Source organism: Mus pahari, chromosome 21 (assembly GCF_900095145.1).
Source record: "Mus pahari chromosome 21, PAHARI_EIJ_v1.1, whole genome shotgun sequence".
In the NCBI taxonomy this organism is placed as follows: Eukaryota; Metazoa; Chordata; class Mammalia; order Rodentia; family Muridae; genus Mus; species Mus pahari.
Genome location: NC_034610.1, coordinates 35,617,296 through 35,631,552, shown reverse-complemented (window position 1 = coordinate 35,631,552; position 14,257 = coordinate 35,617,296). Strand labels below are relative to the sequence as shown.

At 42.1% G+C, this 14,257-nt stretch overlaps 1 protein-coding gene across 2 annotated transcripts in view; it reads right to left on the bottom strand.

The window, feature by feature from the left end:
- Epm2a (EPM2A glucan phosphatase, laforin) overlaps positions 1 to 14,257 on the bottom strand; it is a 107,459-nt gene that overhangs the window by 7,084 nt on the left and 86,118 nt on the right. The window contains exon 3 of one of the 2 annotated variants that reach the window (XM_021221644.2): positions 5,028 to 5,269. The exons of the other annotated variant lie outside the window; for it this stretch is intronic. Coding sequence (XP_021077303.1) covers positions 5,028 to 5,269 — 242 coding nt within the window. The remainder of the gene's footprint in view (positions 1 to 5,027; positions 5,270 to 14,257) is intronic. 2 annotated transcript variants of the gene reach the window in all.

Below are 14,257 nucleotides of genomic sequence, written 5' to 3'. Positions count from 1 at the left end.
TCCCCTTGGTCTTGCAAACTTTATATGCCCCAGTACAGGGGAATGCCAGGGCCAAGAAGTGGGAGTGGGTGGGTAGGGGAGCAGGGGCAGGGGGAGGGAATAGGGGACTTTCGGAATACCATTTGAAATGTAAATAAAGAAAATATCTCATAAAAAAGAAAAAAATTTTAAAAAAGAAGCAAGACCACAGCTTAGGAGTCAGAGGAGAAGTCTTGGATATCTGGGAGAATCCTTTAGCAGGTGCTCTTATCCTCAACTTTTGCATGAAGGAACTGAGAACTTTAATATGCTCCAATTAAATCTGTAAGAGGTTACTCTGTTGCAACTAGTCTGACTCAAAAGCCGGTACCTTAGCCCCTGTGCTGTGTTCCTGCCCCATCAACTTGGTTGCTGGTACCTTCTGCCTCATCTCCCTCTGTGTTCTCACAAGTCCCTCCCCGCGGCTGCGACCCTGTGAGATGGCAGTGTCTTCCTGGCTCGAAGAAGTCTGCATCAAAGGTCCCCGTGCAGAAAGCCTGAGTCACCAAGGAATGAAAGGAGGATCCTCAGTGTACAAGAGAGTCCGTGCCAGCCAGCGCACCAAAAGGCAGGTTTAATCTGCGCATGCATGAGTTATGCATGCGTGCGTGCGTGCGTGCATGCGTGCAGTAATTTGGTAAGTTTCCAGCCAATAAGAAGAGGAAGGAAGGAAGGAAGGAAGGAAGGAAGGAAGGAAGGAAGGAAGGAAGGAAGGAAGGAAGGAAGGAAGGAAGACCGATTGTTTCTCTCCATTTATACACATGTCCTATGCTGGGAGAGGCCAAAAGGGGGTTTGGAATCCCCTGAAACTGGAGTTACAGACTGTTGCGAGCTACCATGTGGGTGCTGGGAAGCTGGCCTGAGTCCTCTGCAGAAGCAGCAAGTGCTCTTAACCACTGAGCATCTCCCCAGTTACCAGATTCTTTTTTTCTGGAAAATATTCCAGACTTTAAATGCAGCTAACTAAATTGAAAAAAATAATTGCAAACCTTATGTAGGTCAAGCAAAACACTCTACCATCTGTGTTTCTGTCCTTGGAATTTAAAACAAGCACTGGGCATAGATGCTCACTCAATAAGCATTAGATGCCCCCCTAACAACTGGACGGCAGACAACAATCAGGCAACCCCACTTGTTTGATCTGACACGTTCGACTTCTCTGTTCTACCTTTTGCTCCTAACCTGCAAAGAGGCTAATCTAAGTCTTGGGTGACTAAAAGCTCCCTGAAAGGGAAGCAGGTATTGAACAAGCCAAGGTTATAAGAAATGGAACAGCATTTAACACCTGACTCTTTAGGACCTGAGGTAAGGGAGGTCAAAAGCCTCTCAAGGGCTATTTTGCTTTGTCTATGGTTGGCCAAGAAAAAAGTCCACAGCATACACATGCATCTTCCCCATCTTACTCGGGGTGATCCATAACTGTACACTGGTACTTCACTTGCAAAGTCTTGTTTTCCACCTTTAAGATATAGTATAGATGAGGGTCTATCTTATCTGTAACATCTTTTGGTAGAAACATAAAGAACTCTCACCCCTAACTGAAGGCTATGGGTACTTGACAGCTCTAAGTAGGGAGAGCCACTTTTCTTTGCAAAAGTGTCTCCAGTAGGTTGACCATGCTGCAGAGGATGGCCCCGTGCCATATAGGCAGCACAAAGTGGACACCATGATTTATTTACAAAATGAACACAAAGAGATTACAAGGTGGGCAGGGTATAGGAAGGCCAGGGTGCAGGATGGACCTAGAAGGAATTACGGGGGGTGGGGGGGGCATGTGGGTGGGTGTGCTCAAAACACGTTTTATGAAATTTTCAGAGAATTAATAAAATATTTTTTTTTAAAACTTGTGGCTAGCCGGGCATGGTGGCACATGCCTTTAATCCCAGCACTCGGGAGGCAGAAGCAGGTGGCTTTCTGAGTTCGAGGCCAGCCTGGTCAACAAAGTGAGTTCTAGGACAGCCAGGGCTAGACAGAGAAACCCTGTCTCGAAAAACCAAAAAACCACAAAAAACAAAAAACAAAAACAAAACTTGTGACTAATCTTCCGGTCTATTATAATCTAGTTAGTAGAGATCCCATCTCTGGCTGGCCAGTATAGGAATAGACCCGCCTACATCGCATCACAACCTGTTCAAGGCCAACCAGGATCCAGCCTGCCAGGTAATAGAGCTGCCTACATCACAACCAGCTCAAGGCCGACCAGGCTCCAGCCTGCCAGGTATTTAGGCTCCACAGTCAGTGTCGTGGCAGAAAGGCAGAGATGAACTGAGTCTGCTGAGTGAGAGGATGACTGAAGCGTGGTAATAAAGCAACACCCAGAATCTTAGAGCTCACTGGGGAGGAAAGAGCTAAGCTGTTACAGGGACAGAGCAGAGAGCAGCACTCAATGGAACGTCCCCCTGAGAAGGGGGTTTTAATGAGCAAACACAATTTATTCCTTTGACTTGGAGATTTTCTTTTTCATTCCCCAGGTGAAAGAGAGGAGCCATTTTTTTTAAAGGAAAACTGAAAAGGAAGATGTCTAAGCCAGCCGTCCTTATATGACAAAGTGTACAACAGGAAGGATCAATAGGACAATTGACTGCAGCCGCTCTATGACAATTGAGTCTAACAGACTCTCCTTCCAGACTTCACCTGACAGCATTATGCAGCAGCTCAGAATGCCTCCAGACAGGTCCCCCTCCTCCTCCTGGCGTTCTAAAAATACCCGGGTGGGGGAATCTATATGTGCATTGGTCTATAATTGTAAGCTACATAGATTAATCTGTTGGGAGAAAGTCACCCTGCCACTCTGGAGTGGTTAACTCTTTGATAACCTGTCAGGGTCCAACTGAACCAAATCCTTTATTCGGTGTCAGAGTTTGTGCTAAGGCAGTTGTGGGCTGCTTGGCTCTCTTCCTGTTGCTATGATAGCTCTAGACACCCTGACCTGCTGACCCAGTGACCCCCCACAACCATGCTTTGAATACAACTCCAGTGACTCCCAGCAGAAAGATGAAACCAAACTATTGAGAAAAATTCCCTTTTAGACCTGGGACCCTTCAGTTAGCAGAGCATGGGACAGGATGGGCGGAATAGCAGAATTAATGACTCAACCGCTCCCTGCCTGCCCTGTCCCCTCCTGTTTACCCCGGTGGGCAATGATGCTGTGAAATTAGAACCACAGAAGTCAAATCAAAATCTCTGTGCTACAGTTGAAGGCTCAAACAATTCTTTGACTGTCTTAAAGCCAGACAGACAGTCTTCAGAGAGCTAAATCTGTCCTTCTTTCTGCTGATGCAAACTCTGTCTGGTTTGGGGTTTAGCCTCAAGAAAAGGCCTTAAATTCCACTTGAGGTCTTTGAAGTTTCAAAGTGGCCAGTGGTGCTGCTTTCCAGACCTCTGGTCTCTGGGAGATAAGCTATGTCCCCTCAGTTCGCAGCTTTGCACCTAATCGTGAACACGAAGAACTGAAAATACCTGGGTCTGGAGACTCTGCCTGAAGCGTACAAAGAAACGCGCGGTTACGGCTTCATAGCCTGGCTTTGGGAGCAGATCTGTGAGACAGGATGACACCCCTGAAATGTGGGATGTGACTCTTCCCAGTCTTAAGTCCTGGTCCCATTACATAACCATTTTGTAGCTGTCTTTTCCTCTGCAAAATGGGGTGACTACAATGTCTGCCTAGAATCTTCCCCGGAGCTGATGAGTTAATCCATTTCGTTCACGAGAGGGGTGGAGACATAGCATGCATTATACCGAGAGAGAGAGCAGGATGGAGAAAAAGGCTTTCTAGCTTCCTGTCCAGGCTTCAATGCCATCCTTACCCAGAAGAGCAAATCTCCAAACGCCCCAAACCTATGCACTCTACAGCTCTCTGCTGCCCCCTGCTGATATGTTATTAATACTGTCGTCGAGAGGTGGTTCTTATTGAAAGGAAAAGTTAGACCTGCTTTTCAGCAACTGTCTATTCCATCTATAGATGGCTCTTCTACAATCCAAGCTTCTGCGCCTTCGTCTGTGCTCCTCCTTGCCCTCTCATTTCCCTCTCTCTGCCCACATCCCCCGTCCAAGCCAGGCCCACTTCAAACGCCACGGAAATCGTGTAGTCTGCCTATCTGCCCTAGCCCCTGTCAGAGAGAAGCCGTAATCTCCAGAGCACACCACGTCATTCATTGTCCACTCTTCTCTGCACTGTAATTGGTTCTTGCCTTACTGCCGCTTACATACTATGTCACATCGATGACTTACTTAGTCATCTGCTTCCCCAGCGGTACCCGACCGCATAACCCATTCATAAAGACTGGTCTCACCTGCTTACCCAGTCAACACTGCCTCACTACCATGCTCCTCCCCACAGCCTCAGGGCCTCACCTCCCAGATTATTATTACCCATCTTACTACTCCCACCTCACTGGACTCCCAGACCCAGCTCCAAGCTGTTCCTGCAGCAATAGAAATACTTTTGGTAAACAAACTAAAACAAAAAGAACCTCCAAGTTACCCGGCTTCCCATCTTTTCCCCTGCTGAAGCGATTCTGACAACGTGACATTGTTTGCTACTGTAGCTCAAGTCCTGGGGGTACTTTCATATTCTCAGTTCTTTAGCTACACTGGTCTTTCAGTTCCTACAAGGTGCCACATCCTCTCGGGAAGAGTGGAAGATTCTTCTACATCGCTCTTTCTTCCATCCTCTCCTCTTCCTCTTGTCCTCCCCGCAGTCACTGCTCAGAAAGTTCCTCAGACCTCACTGCCTCAAAAGCCTTTCTAGATTATCTAACGAAAGCTCCCCAAGATATCTGTGTGTCTTTATAACCAACCCATTATGCTTTTAAACCCCGACTTTAGTTCATTCATGAAGACTTGCCATCCCTTAAGGACTGTATGCTCTGTAACTGTAAATCTAAATCCTTATGTTGATTCCACTTTTATAACTCACAGTTTAGACATCTGGTTATAGATGAGAGGAAGACAAACAGGTCCTTGAAGCAAATTCAGCAAGGAAGCCGAGTGCTACTTCCGGCCCTTACCCTCGGTGCTCATGTCTGGAGTGGGCATCCAGATGTAGGCCAAGCCTTCTTCCTTATACAGCTTCATCATGGTGTCTGGAGTCATGGGTTCAGGGTAGCGGTTGCAGCCTGAAGAATTCTGGATGATATCCCATTCAGTCTGGAAATTCATGACAGCTGTAACTCCCAGTTCATGCTTCAGTTTGATGGTCACATGTTCCAATTGACGAGGGCAGCTGCCCAGCCAGATATTTGGTAGAATTCTAGAAAGAACATATGGGGTCAGCAATTACTAAGGTTCTAACTTGAGTTCTCAGCATCTGCATACAACATATGCTATTGAAGTACAATTCATCTTCCAATCTGATAAGGAAAGGCTGGATTTTTTTAAGGATATAAGAAATAATACTAGCTTTTTAAACTACTTGTATTACTGTTTCAGGAAAACTTATTATGATATCAACAAGCACAACAGGAAGTGGACATAGAAACTAAATCTAGCAACAGATGAAAATAAACTCGACAAGTTGTATGTGTTCTTTGAATGTTACACAAAATCTATCAATTCATTTTACACATATTAAATGTGAACCCACCTACAATCATCTCAAATTTCAAAATTAAAAAAATACTAAAATATAGTCATCACTCTTTATCACTACATAAAATTCTTCCAACAGTATAAGGCCTGTGAAGCAAGCTAAACTTGGGAAACAGAAAACTTCTGTTAAATAAACTCAAAACCAAGATTAAGTCCATTAGCCCTCAAACATTTTTCTATATGTTGATCAAAGGTGACTTAAAGGGCTCTTCCTTTAGTTCATCAGTTTTCTTTAAAACTATCAGTAAGAGATAGATAGATAGACAGACAGACAGATAGGAAAGAGAAAAGAGAAAAAGAGAGAATATTGCCATTGAATTTCAGATTTCCAACAATTTCCCAGGTGAACTTGCTTATTAAAATTATAAATCTTGAGAAACACTTCCCTAGAGACTCAACTACACAAGTTATGCAATGTATTTAAATCATTCAGATTCAGATATGTAGGAGGGAGAAACACAAATAGAGTTTTCTTTGTATTTGCAGCATACAAGGAGAAAAGTAATGAAAAGAAAACAATTCTTGTGTAAAAATTCTAAGGCAATGAGAAATATGTTTAGCCCAAAAGAATAATAAAAGCTTATTGGAAGACAGAAAACAAACAAACAAACAGAGCTTATCATAGCCATTAATTGAAAACTCTATTGCCATATATGGAAATATTACCAAAAATGTAAATATTTTACAAACCAGTATGCATAATAAATTTATTATAATTTATTATATTCACATAATCTTATTCACATAGTAACTTATTCCATACTTATGCATTCTTTCCAGAACCAAGGAATAGACACTGTACCTCAAATGTCCTGAATCAGTTCATATAGGACTTACTGCGGCTAGTGATACACATTACTGAGATTCACCAGTAACTCCAGGTATTCCCTTTAAGCATGGAGAATCAAATGCGCTCTGCTTCGAACTCAGATGTGTCCTGTGCAGCTTGCTTTTGTGGCTAAATGAGCTGAAGTGCCAAGTACCACTCCCACTTGGTATATTTGAAACTGCAAGCATGGTTCTCCATGCTCTCCTTCCCTGCTGCAATGACCGTGAACGTGCATGGGAATGCGCTTCTGAACACTGACACCATCTAGAACGCCAGTTACAGTCACAAGGACAGCTGCCCTAGAGAGCTAAGGGCCCGTTACCTTAGTGGTGCACCTGACTTGTTCTGCTAAGACAATGCCTAAGTCACAGATAGTTTGGATGGAATCTGTAACATTTGAGACAGAAACTGAGCAGAGGGTTACATTTGCAGCAAGGCTCTTCACGTTGACTTTACAGCAGGGCTGGTCTGCTGGGCCAGTCAGCTTTGGCAATATTAATGAGATACTCTGGGTTGTCACACTGGCAAGTTAAGACCTGTAGTGCTGCTCAGCATCTATACGCAGAGAGGGCAAGACCCACAACAAAGAACTGTCTTGTCCGAAATGTTGGTAACACACATGCTAAAAAAAAAAAAAAACACCTTGGCTTTTAAGAATAAAAATGGCATTGGACTCCTTCCCCTTTGAACAGAGGAAGGTCACCGGGGATGGTGAAGCTCATAGTTCATGCTGTTCTGACAATAGTATGGTAGCTCAAATCATATTTGAAAACACACACATATGTGGTGGAAGAGATGGCCCAGTGGTTGAGAGCACTTACTGCTCTTGCAGAGGACCCAGGCTCAGCTCTCACCATCCCCATGAAAGCTAACAAAGCGTCTGCAGCTCCAGCTCCAGGGTCTCTAATGCCCTCTTGGGCATCACGCAAAGGGTGCGCAGACGTACATGCAAGCCAAGAACCCATATATATAAATTAAGAACAGATTTTTATTGTACATATAAATAAAAGAAGGGTCCACAGCAAAGTAGAAGGTCCATACTAGATATCTGAAAAACACTCTAATGTTCTTAGCTATGACAGAAATAGTGTTACATATAGTCAGAAAGGCATATGGCATTTGGTAAGAGTCATATGACTTTAGGCCAAGTCGTTTACCATTTCTAAGCCTCTAATGTGCTCATCTTTGGAATGGCTCTAAAACTAACTGAATCACAGAAACTTTCCATGAAATAACTACAATTAAGTGCTACTGTCTTTGAATAAGGTACTCACAGACATACAGGAACCCAGACAGTTTATGTCAAGCTACAATCATAATCCATTTTGATCGTAATACTGACATCCAATATGACAGTGTCATACTGACCAAAATTTCATTTTTCTCTATTTTCTTCACTCGAATGCTGCAAGGTATAGAACAGCTGCCTAATTTTTAGTATGAGGTCTATGTTGGCTTTCTTTCTTTTGTCCTTTCTTCTGTCTGGTTTTTGTTTGTCTTCTTTTGTTTTATATTTTATTTTATTTTTTGCTTTCTTTTTTTTTTTTTGGCAATTCTTGCTGTTGTTGATTTGAACTTGAAATACTCACTTCAAATGTGGGTATTTCTTATCCTCAGTAGAAACATCTCAAAAGACATCACCACATTTCTAAGAATAAAGTCCTATTTACGTGATAGGAAAGTTTTTTTTCTCTAGTTAGGTACTTGTAGACATGTCCTTATGGAAACTTTTTTGAAGGAAATTTGCATTGGAACTAGAGATTTATTTTCACAATCTACATTGGTTAGGTGTATAGCTGGTATATAGTCATATCTAAAAGTATATAAAGAACTCAAAACACTAAATGTCAAGTAAACAAACAATCCAATTAAAAATAGACTATGGAACAAAAGAGAAGGTTCTCAAAAGATGAAATGCAAATGGCTAAGAAAATTAAAATTTTAATGACCAATATCCTTAGCTAACAAGGAAATGCAAATTTAAACTACATTGAGACTTCCCCTTTTTTTATTAGATATTTTCTTTATTTATATTTCAAATGTTATCCCCTTTCCTAGTTTCCCCTCTGAAAATCCCCTATCCACTCGCCCCTCCCCCTGCTCCCAACCCACCCAATCCCATTCTTGGTTCCAGCATTCCCCTGTATGAGGCACAGAACCTTCACAGGACCAAGGGCCTCTCCTCTCATTAATGACCGACTAGGCCATCCTCTGCTAAATATGCAGCTAGAACCACAAGTTCCACCATGTGTTTTCTTTGATTGGTGGTTTAGTTCCTAGGAGCTCTGGGGGTACTGGTTAGGAAATTCTTATTAGAATACTATGGGGTGAAATGAAGGTATAAAAGTAAAAAGAACCAAGAAAAGCATAATGGTACTGGAGAGATGGGCACTGGACTTCTTGATCCCGAAGAATTCTGAGGAAGTCTCCTGGGCACAGGAGAGAGGGAAAGACCACAGCATGACATGTGCAGGATGTCTAGACCTGTGATGGGCAGACAATGTCCCTGGGGGCTTACTGTTCACACAAGTATAGAGACTTCACAGTCCATTGTGTGCCTGTCTCTTCCCTCTACTGGGGAATGAGAACAGGACTGGCTCTATCTAGACGCACAGCCGTCCCTCTGTACCTCCTCCAGGGTCCTGCAGAATGCCTGCTGGAGGTTATATGGGACCTCCAAATGGATACTCGAAACAAACTCAGCTATGCCACACTGTGAGAAAGGGAAGCAGAAACCTTTTCTATATAAAGTAACATAACCTACTGAACAGCATCACATGTTTTGCTGGGAAAAAATTTAAGTGGACTGGCAAATAGACAAAATGTGTATTGATGACAGAAAAATTGAATTTTAAATGTTACTCAGAGTTCTCCTAAGTTCTCATTTTGAATGAAAGGCATTTAATATTTACCTTGTCAACACATGCAAAAATAAAGAGGCTGACTGATTGGTTTTCCACAAAGGATTTCATAAAAGGTGAAAAGCAGTTCACTCTGATATGCAAAAGGTAAACTGAGGTGAGCATTAGGCCAGCTCAGAACAGAATCTCTACCAGAGTCAGTCTATAGAACCCAGAGACAGTCTATAGAACCCCAATTCTGCTGAAAGGAGCATTGGGTGTTATTCTGTTTTCTCATTCAGCTCTGCTCTTAAAATAACTTTTAAACATTGGAAAAGTCAAAGCAAAAAGTAAGGTCAAAGTTAACATTAGATAGATAGATAGATAGATAGATAGATAGATAGATAGATAGATAGATAGGTATCCGACATTACATTTCTTTTTTTTTCTCTCTCTCTAATGAAAATAAGTACACACCTGTGTCTGTACATCACAAATAAATGCCAGATTCTATATTAGGTATTTCCAACATTTTCATAACCTACATGACTCTTCTTCTGGTGATATAATGAGCCAAGTTCTATAGTTAAGAAAGGAGTATTGAATGATGTCTGATTGTTCCATTTCATTTTTTTTTTTAAAGAATTGTTTATGTATGTATATGAGTACACTGCAGCTGTCTTCAGACACACCAGAAGAGGGCACCAGATCCTATTACAGATAGTTGTGTGCCACCATGTGATTGCTGGGAATTGAACTCAGGACCTCTGAACAAGCAGTCAGTGCCCTTAACTGCTGAGCCATCTCTCCAGCCCTGTCTATTTTAAACAAGAGGTTGTGAACCCAGGATACAGATCACGAAAGATAAACTTTGCAAAGACCACTGTACTAAAGCGTGGAGAATGAGGTGTGAATAGAATCCAACCGAGGGTTAGATGGGGTGTGGTGGTAAAGCTTAGATTTTGCTAGAAACACACAAATCAGTGGGTTCTGCTAAAAACAGCCAAAATGTCCCTTAGGGCCATCTTTTTTCTGTTCATTCTCACAGCAGGTAACATAGTCCTACTTACTTGACACCCTGGAGGTAATTAACTGCACACTGTACTTCCTAAACTGTAATTCAGCTTTTGCTACACTTAAAAGGATAATTTGACACCATTAAAAATTCATTTTTGTTCATCTCAACTTGTGTCTAATCTTCTTTTGGTATCAGCAGTAATTTAAATGGTTTTTAATATGAATGTTTTTAAGGTAAAAAATAATTATTGAAATATGAAATTTACAGAATAAAAATCTCCTCTAGATAAATTAAAGCATATAATTAAGGAACAAGTGTATGGCTTATAGTTATGTTATACATTATACTGAAAGGACCCCCAGAGAAATATTTATGAATAATTTACCTTAGATTCTAAGTTGTGATAGAAATTCTTGGCTGCAGCGTTATAGATTATTTAGAAAGGTCAGGTGGAAGCCACTGTGCCCAATGAATATTAACACTCGGTTAACCCAGAATGACGTTCCCAAGCCAAGCTTCACCTTCACATTACAGAACATACCTTTATATAAGCATCTATTCACCAGGATTCTAATGGGCTGCCTGCCTTTTCTGTGTTCTTAGAAATTACCCATTTATCTTTGGAACTCTATTTCAGACCCACTGGCCTGGCATATCTCAGTAAGTGCTGGGAGAAGGTTATTGAATAAATTTTGGTTCCTTTTAAAGGGAATAAGTACTTGTACACTGAAAATTAAAAAATAAAACTCCAAGGACACTCAACTCTCTATATGAATATACTGTAAAATTTAAATCTACACCTTTCTCCAAAAGACTTACGGTCAGAATGAGAAACTGAAAACTATTAATGATATAGTTAAGAAGAGGAAATATGTCCACATTTTAATGCACACTGATCTCAGAAATGTCTAAAATAAGCCTGCTTGTGAGACATGAGAAATGTTTAATACAGTTATATGCATTAAGATAGAATATTGGGACCGAGAGAGGTGGCTCAGTGGTTTAGAGCAACTTTTTCTCTTGCACAGGGCCCAGTTTCAATTCCCAGAACCTACATGGTGTTTCACAACTATGCAGAAATCCAGCCCCAAGGGGTCCCACACCTCCTCTGGCCTCCATGGCACAAGGCAAACACATGATGCACATACATATTTGCATGCAAAACACTCAAACATATAATAAATCTGAAAACATTTTTATGAGAGAAGAACTTTGTGTTGAGGCAGAGAGATGATGGGTGGTTAGGAGACGGTACTACTCTTCCAGAGGAACAAGTTCAACACCCAGAACCCACTCTGGGTCACTCACTACAGCCTGTAACTCCAGCTGCAGTGGATTTGATGCCACCTTCTGGCGTCTATGAGCACTGCACTCATGTGCATAACACACACACACACACACACACACACACACACAGGCACGCACACACACACTCACACATGCACAATTAAAAACAAAAACTTGACAGAAGACTAGAATGTTGTGGGGAGAAGTGGTGTAAAACACTGTCTTTTGCACATGACAGGCATATCATACCCATGAATCCATAGAAGCAGAAGGTACCCGCACTAACTCACACCAGATCAAGCCAGTTGAATTTTCCAGCACACAGCAGGGAGGGGCTCCGTAAACCCCACCCCACGATCAGTTGGTGACTAATGGGGAGAGAGAAAGTGTGACTTTTCTTTAGGACTGAGACTACTAGTAGATTTCCTATTTCCAGTGGATGACCCCATGCATGTATGCATTTGTGCAGCACTAAGGGAATTCAGAGGAATAAGTAAATAAATTATACAATTTATTAAGGAGAACATGAAGTTGGGAAGAAGTTGAGGTAAGATGTTATAGGAGAAGCTGGGGGTGGTGTCAAGGGGTAGTAATAATCAAGATATATCATTTATATTATATATATATTATACATATAGCATTTTCAAAGAATAATTTTTTTAAAGAATAGAACATTGAAAAAACAACTTGGATTAATAAAGTTTCTTTTGTGGTTTAACCAACTTCAAGTTAAATAAAATCCATCCTAATAATTCAGCTTAATCAAAGACCATGGGAAATGAGTGGCTAAAACTCTGGAATCTTGCTTTGTTATTGCAAATCGAAAGCAGCTTAATTCATTTGAATGGATGTGGCTTTGTGGCAGTCACATCACAACACTGCTATTGGCTTCACCTGACAGGTCGGCGCCTGTGGTACAAGAGCTACTGAGGCATAAGAATCAGAGCTGCTGGCTCTGTATCAGCAGTCAGTCGAAGCAGACCTCTCTCGCAATAATGAGGACATCGGGCAGAATGGGCATCCAAGCACTCTGCAAAAACTGCCTCCAGGTACTGACAGGAGACGCTGGCATGGAAGGAGCAAGTTCAATATATGGGCTCGCGGTAGACGTGTCATCCACCAACGGTCATTAGAAACAGCAGAATAGCATCTCCTAAAGGGGGAAGTTAGCAGGATTGTCTGACCATAGGCAATGCAAAGATTAGGGAACTACAGGAATGGAGGAATGGTTTTATGAACATGGGCTTCAGCCTTCTTGCTAAGCATGTCAGTGAAATGTGTTCCAAGAACGGAAAACAGATCTTGCTGAGACTTGTTCAAAACCCAAACCCAGATGAAAACCTGAGAGAGAAAAATGTGTGTGTGTGTGTGTGTGTGTGTGTGTGTGTGTGTGTGTATCTATGTGTATGTGTATGTATGTCTATGTGTGTTGGGTGTGTGTGTCTTTGTCTGTATATGTATGTGTGTGTATTTGCATGCGTATGGGTGTGTTTGTGTGTATGGGTGTACAGAAAATTTCCCAAGTTGTATAATTGTGCTGTATTTAGCTCATTCAACATTTTACAGCCAACCCGATGTAAAATTAATCTATGACTTGACTGTTCCATAATGAGTTAAGATGGAAATCCTATCAACCCTATAATTTTGATCTCATTACTATAAAGAAGAGAAATATTAAAAATCTGCCTCTAGTGTGCTCCTGTGCTTATGAGCACACACAGCTTCCGTTGTTGAAGTTTGTCTTCTAGTAGCCCAAACTTCTCACATGGTGCTTGGGACACCCACCAGTTAACTCTGAATAACTTCTTGAAGAGAATCTCTAGTCTGGAGAGTGGCACTGATTACTTACTTAGCCAAAGCACAGCTCTGTTCCAGTTTACTATGGGTCACAGGCAGCAGTACACGCACAGTACATGCTGATGTGGGGACGCACGCATAGCTTCTCATTTAGTTTAGATGTGTTATGTAGGGTTAATCTGTTGTATATTGTGTAGGAGCAGCACCTGCCAATAAACATCTATCTGGGAGTCACCTAGGGCGCAGAGTCGGCGGAAACCCTCACGGTCCCTAGCAGACTGCCCAAGTGATCATAGGATCACTGGTGAGTGGAATATAACATCTGCTCCAATCCAATTGTGCACGGGACCTGAGACAGCACTAGGGAAGCAGAGTACCGGCCTGACCAGGGGCACAAATCCCTTCCAGTCTGCGCCAGCACCAGGTTACCTAGGGCACAGAGTCAGCAGACACCCCCATGGTCCCTAGAGGACTGTGCACGCGATCTTAGGATCACTGGTGAGTGGAACACAACATCTGCTCTAATCCAATAGTGATGGGCCTGTAACAGCATGAACAAGGACACCAGAGCCTTTCCTGAAAAGAGGCTCAGGTTCCTTTTGATCAGTTCTGGTTTACCTTGGTTTTGAACAGACCAGACAACTCCATGATCCTCAAAGGAGACACCACTTCCATGCACTGTAACATGCCCAGGATCTTAGGACAACATGATCCCAGGATAACAGGAGCTGGGTCACACTAGTATTTGAGTGTCTCAGAGCAGCTTGACTGCCAANAACTCAGACACACCCAGAATCTCAGGTTCACAGGAGGCAAAAATCAAAGAATCACAGAGAAATCTGGACTCTGAGAAGTCCTGAATCAACTGGGATTATAGGA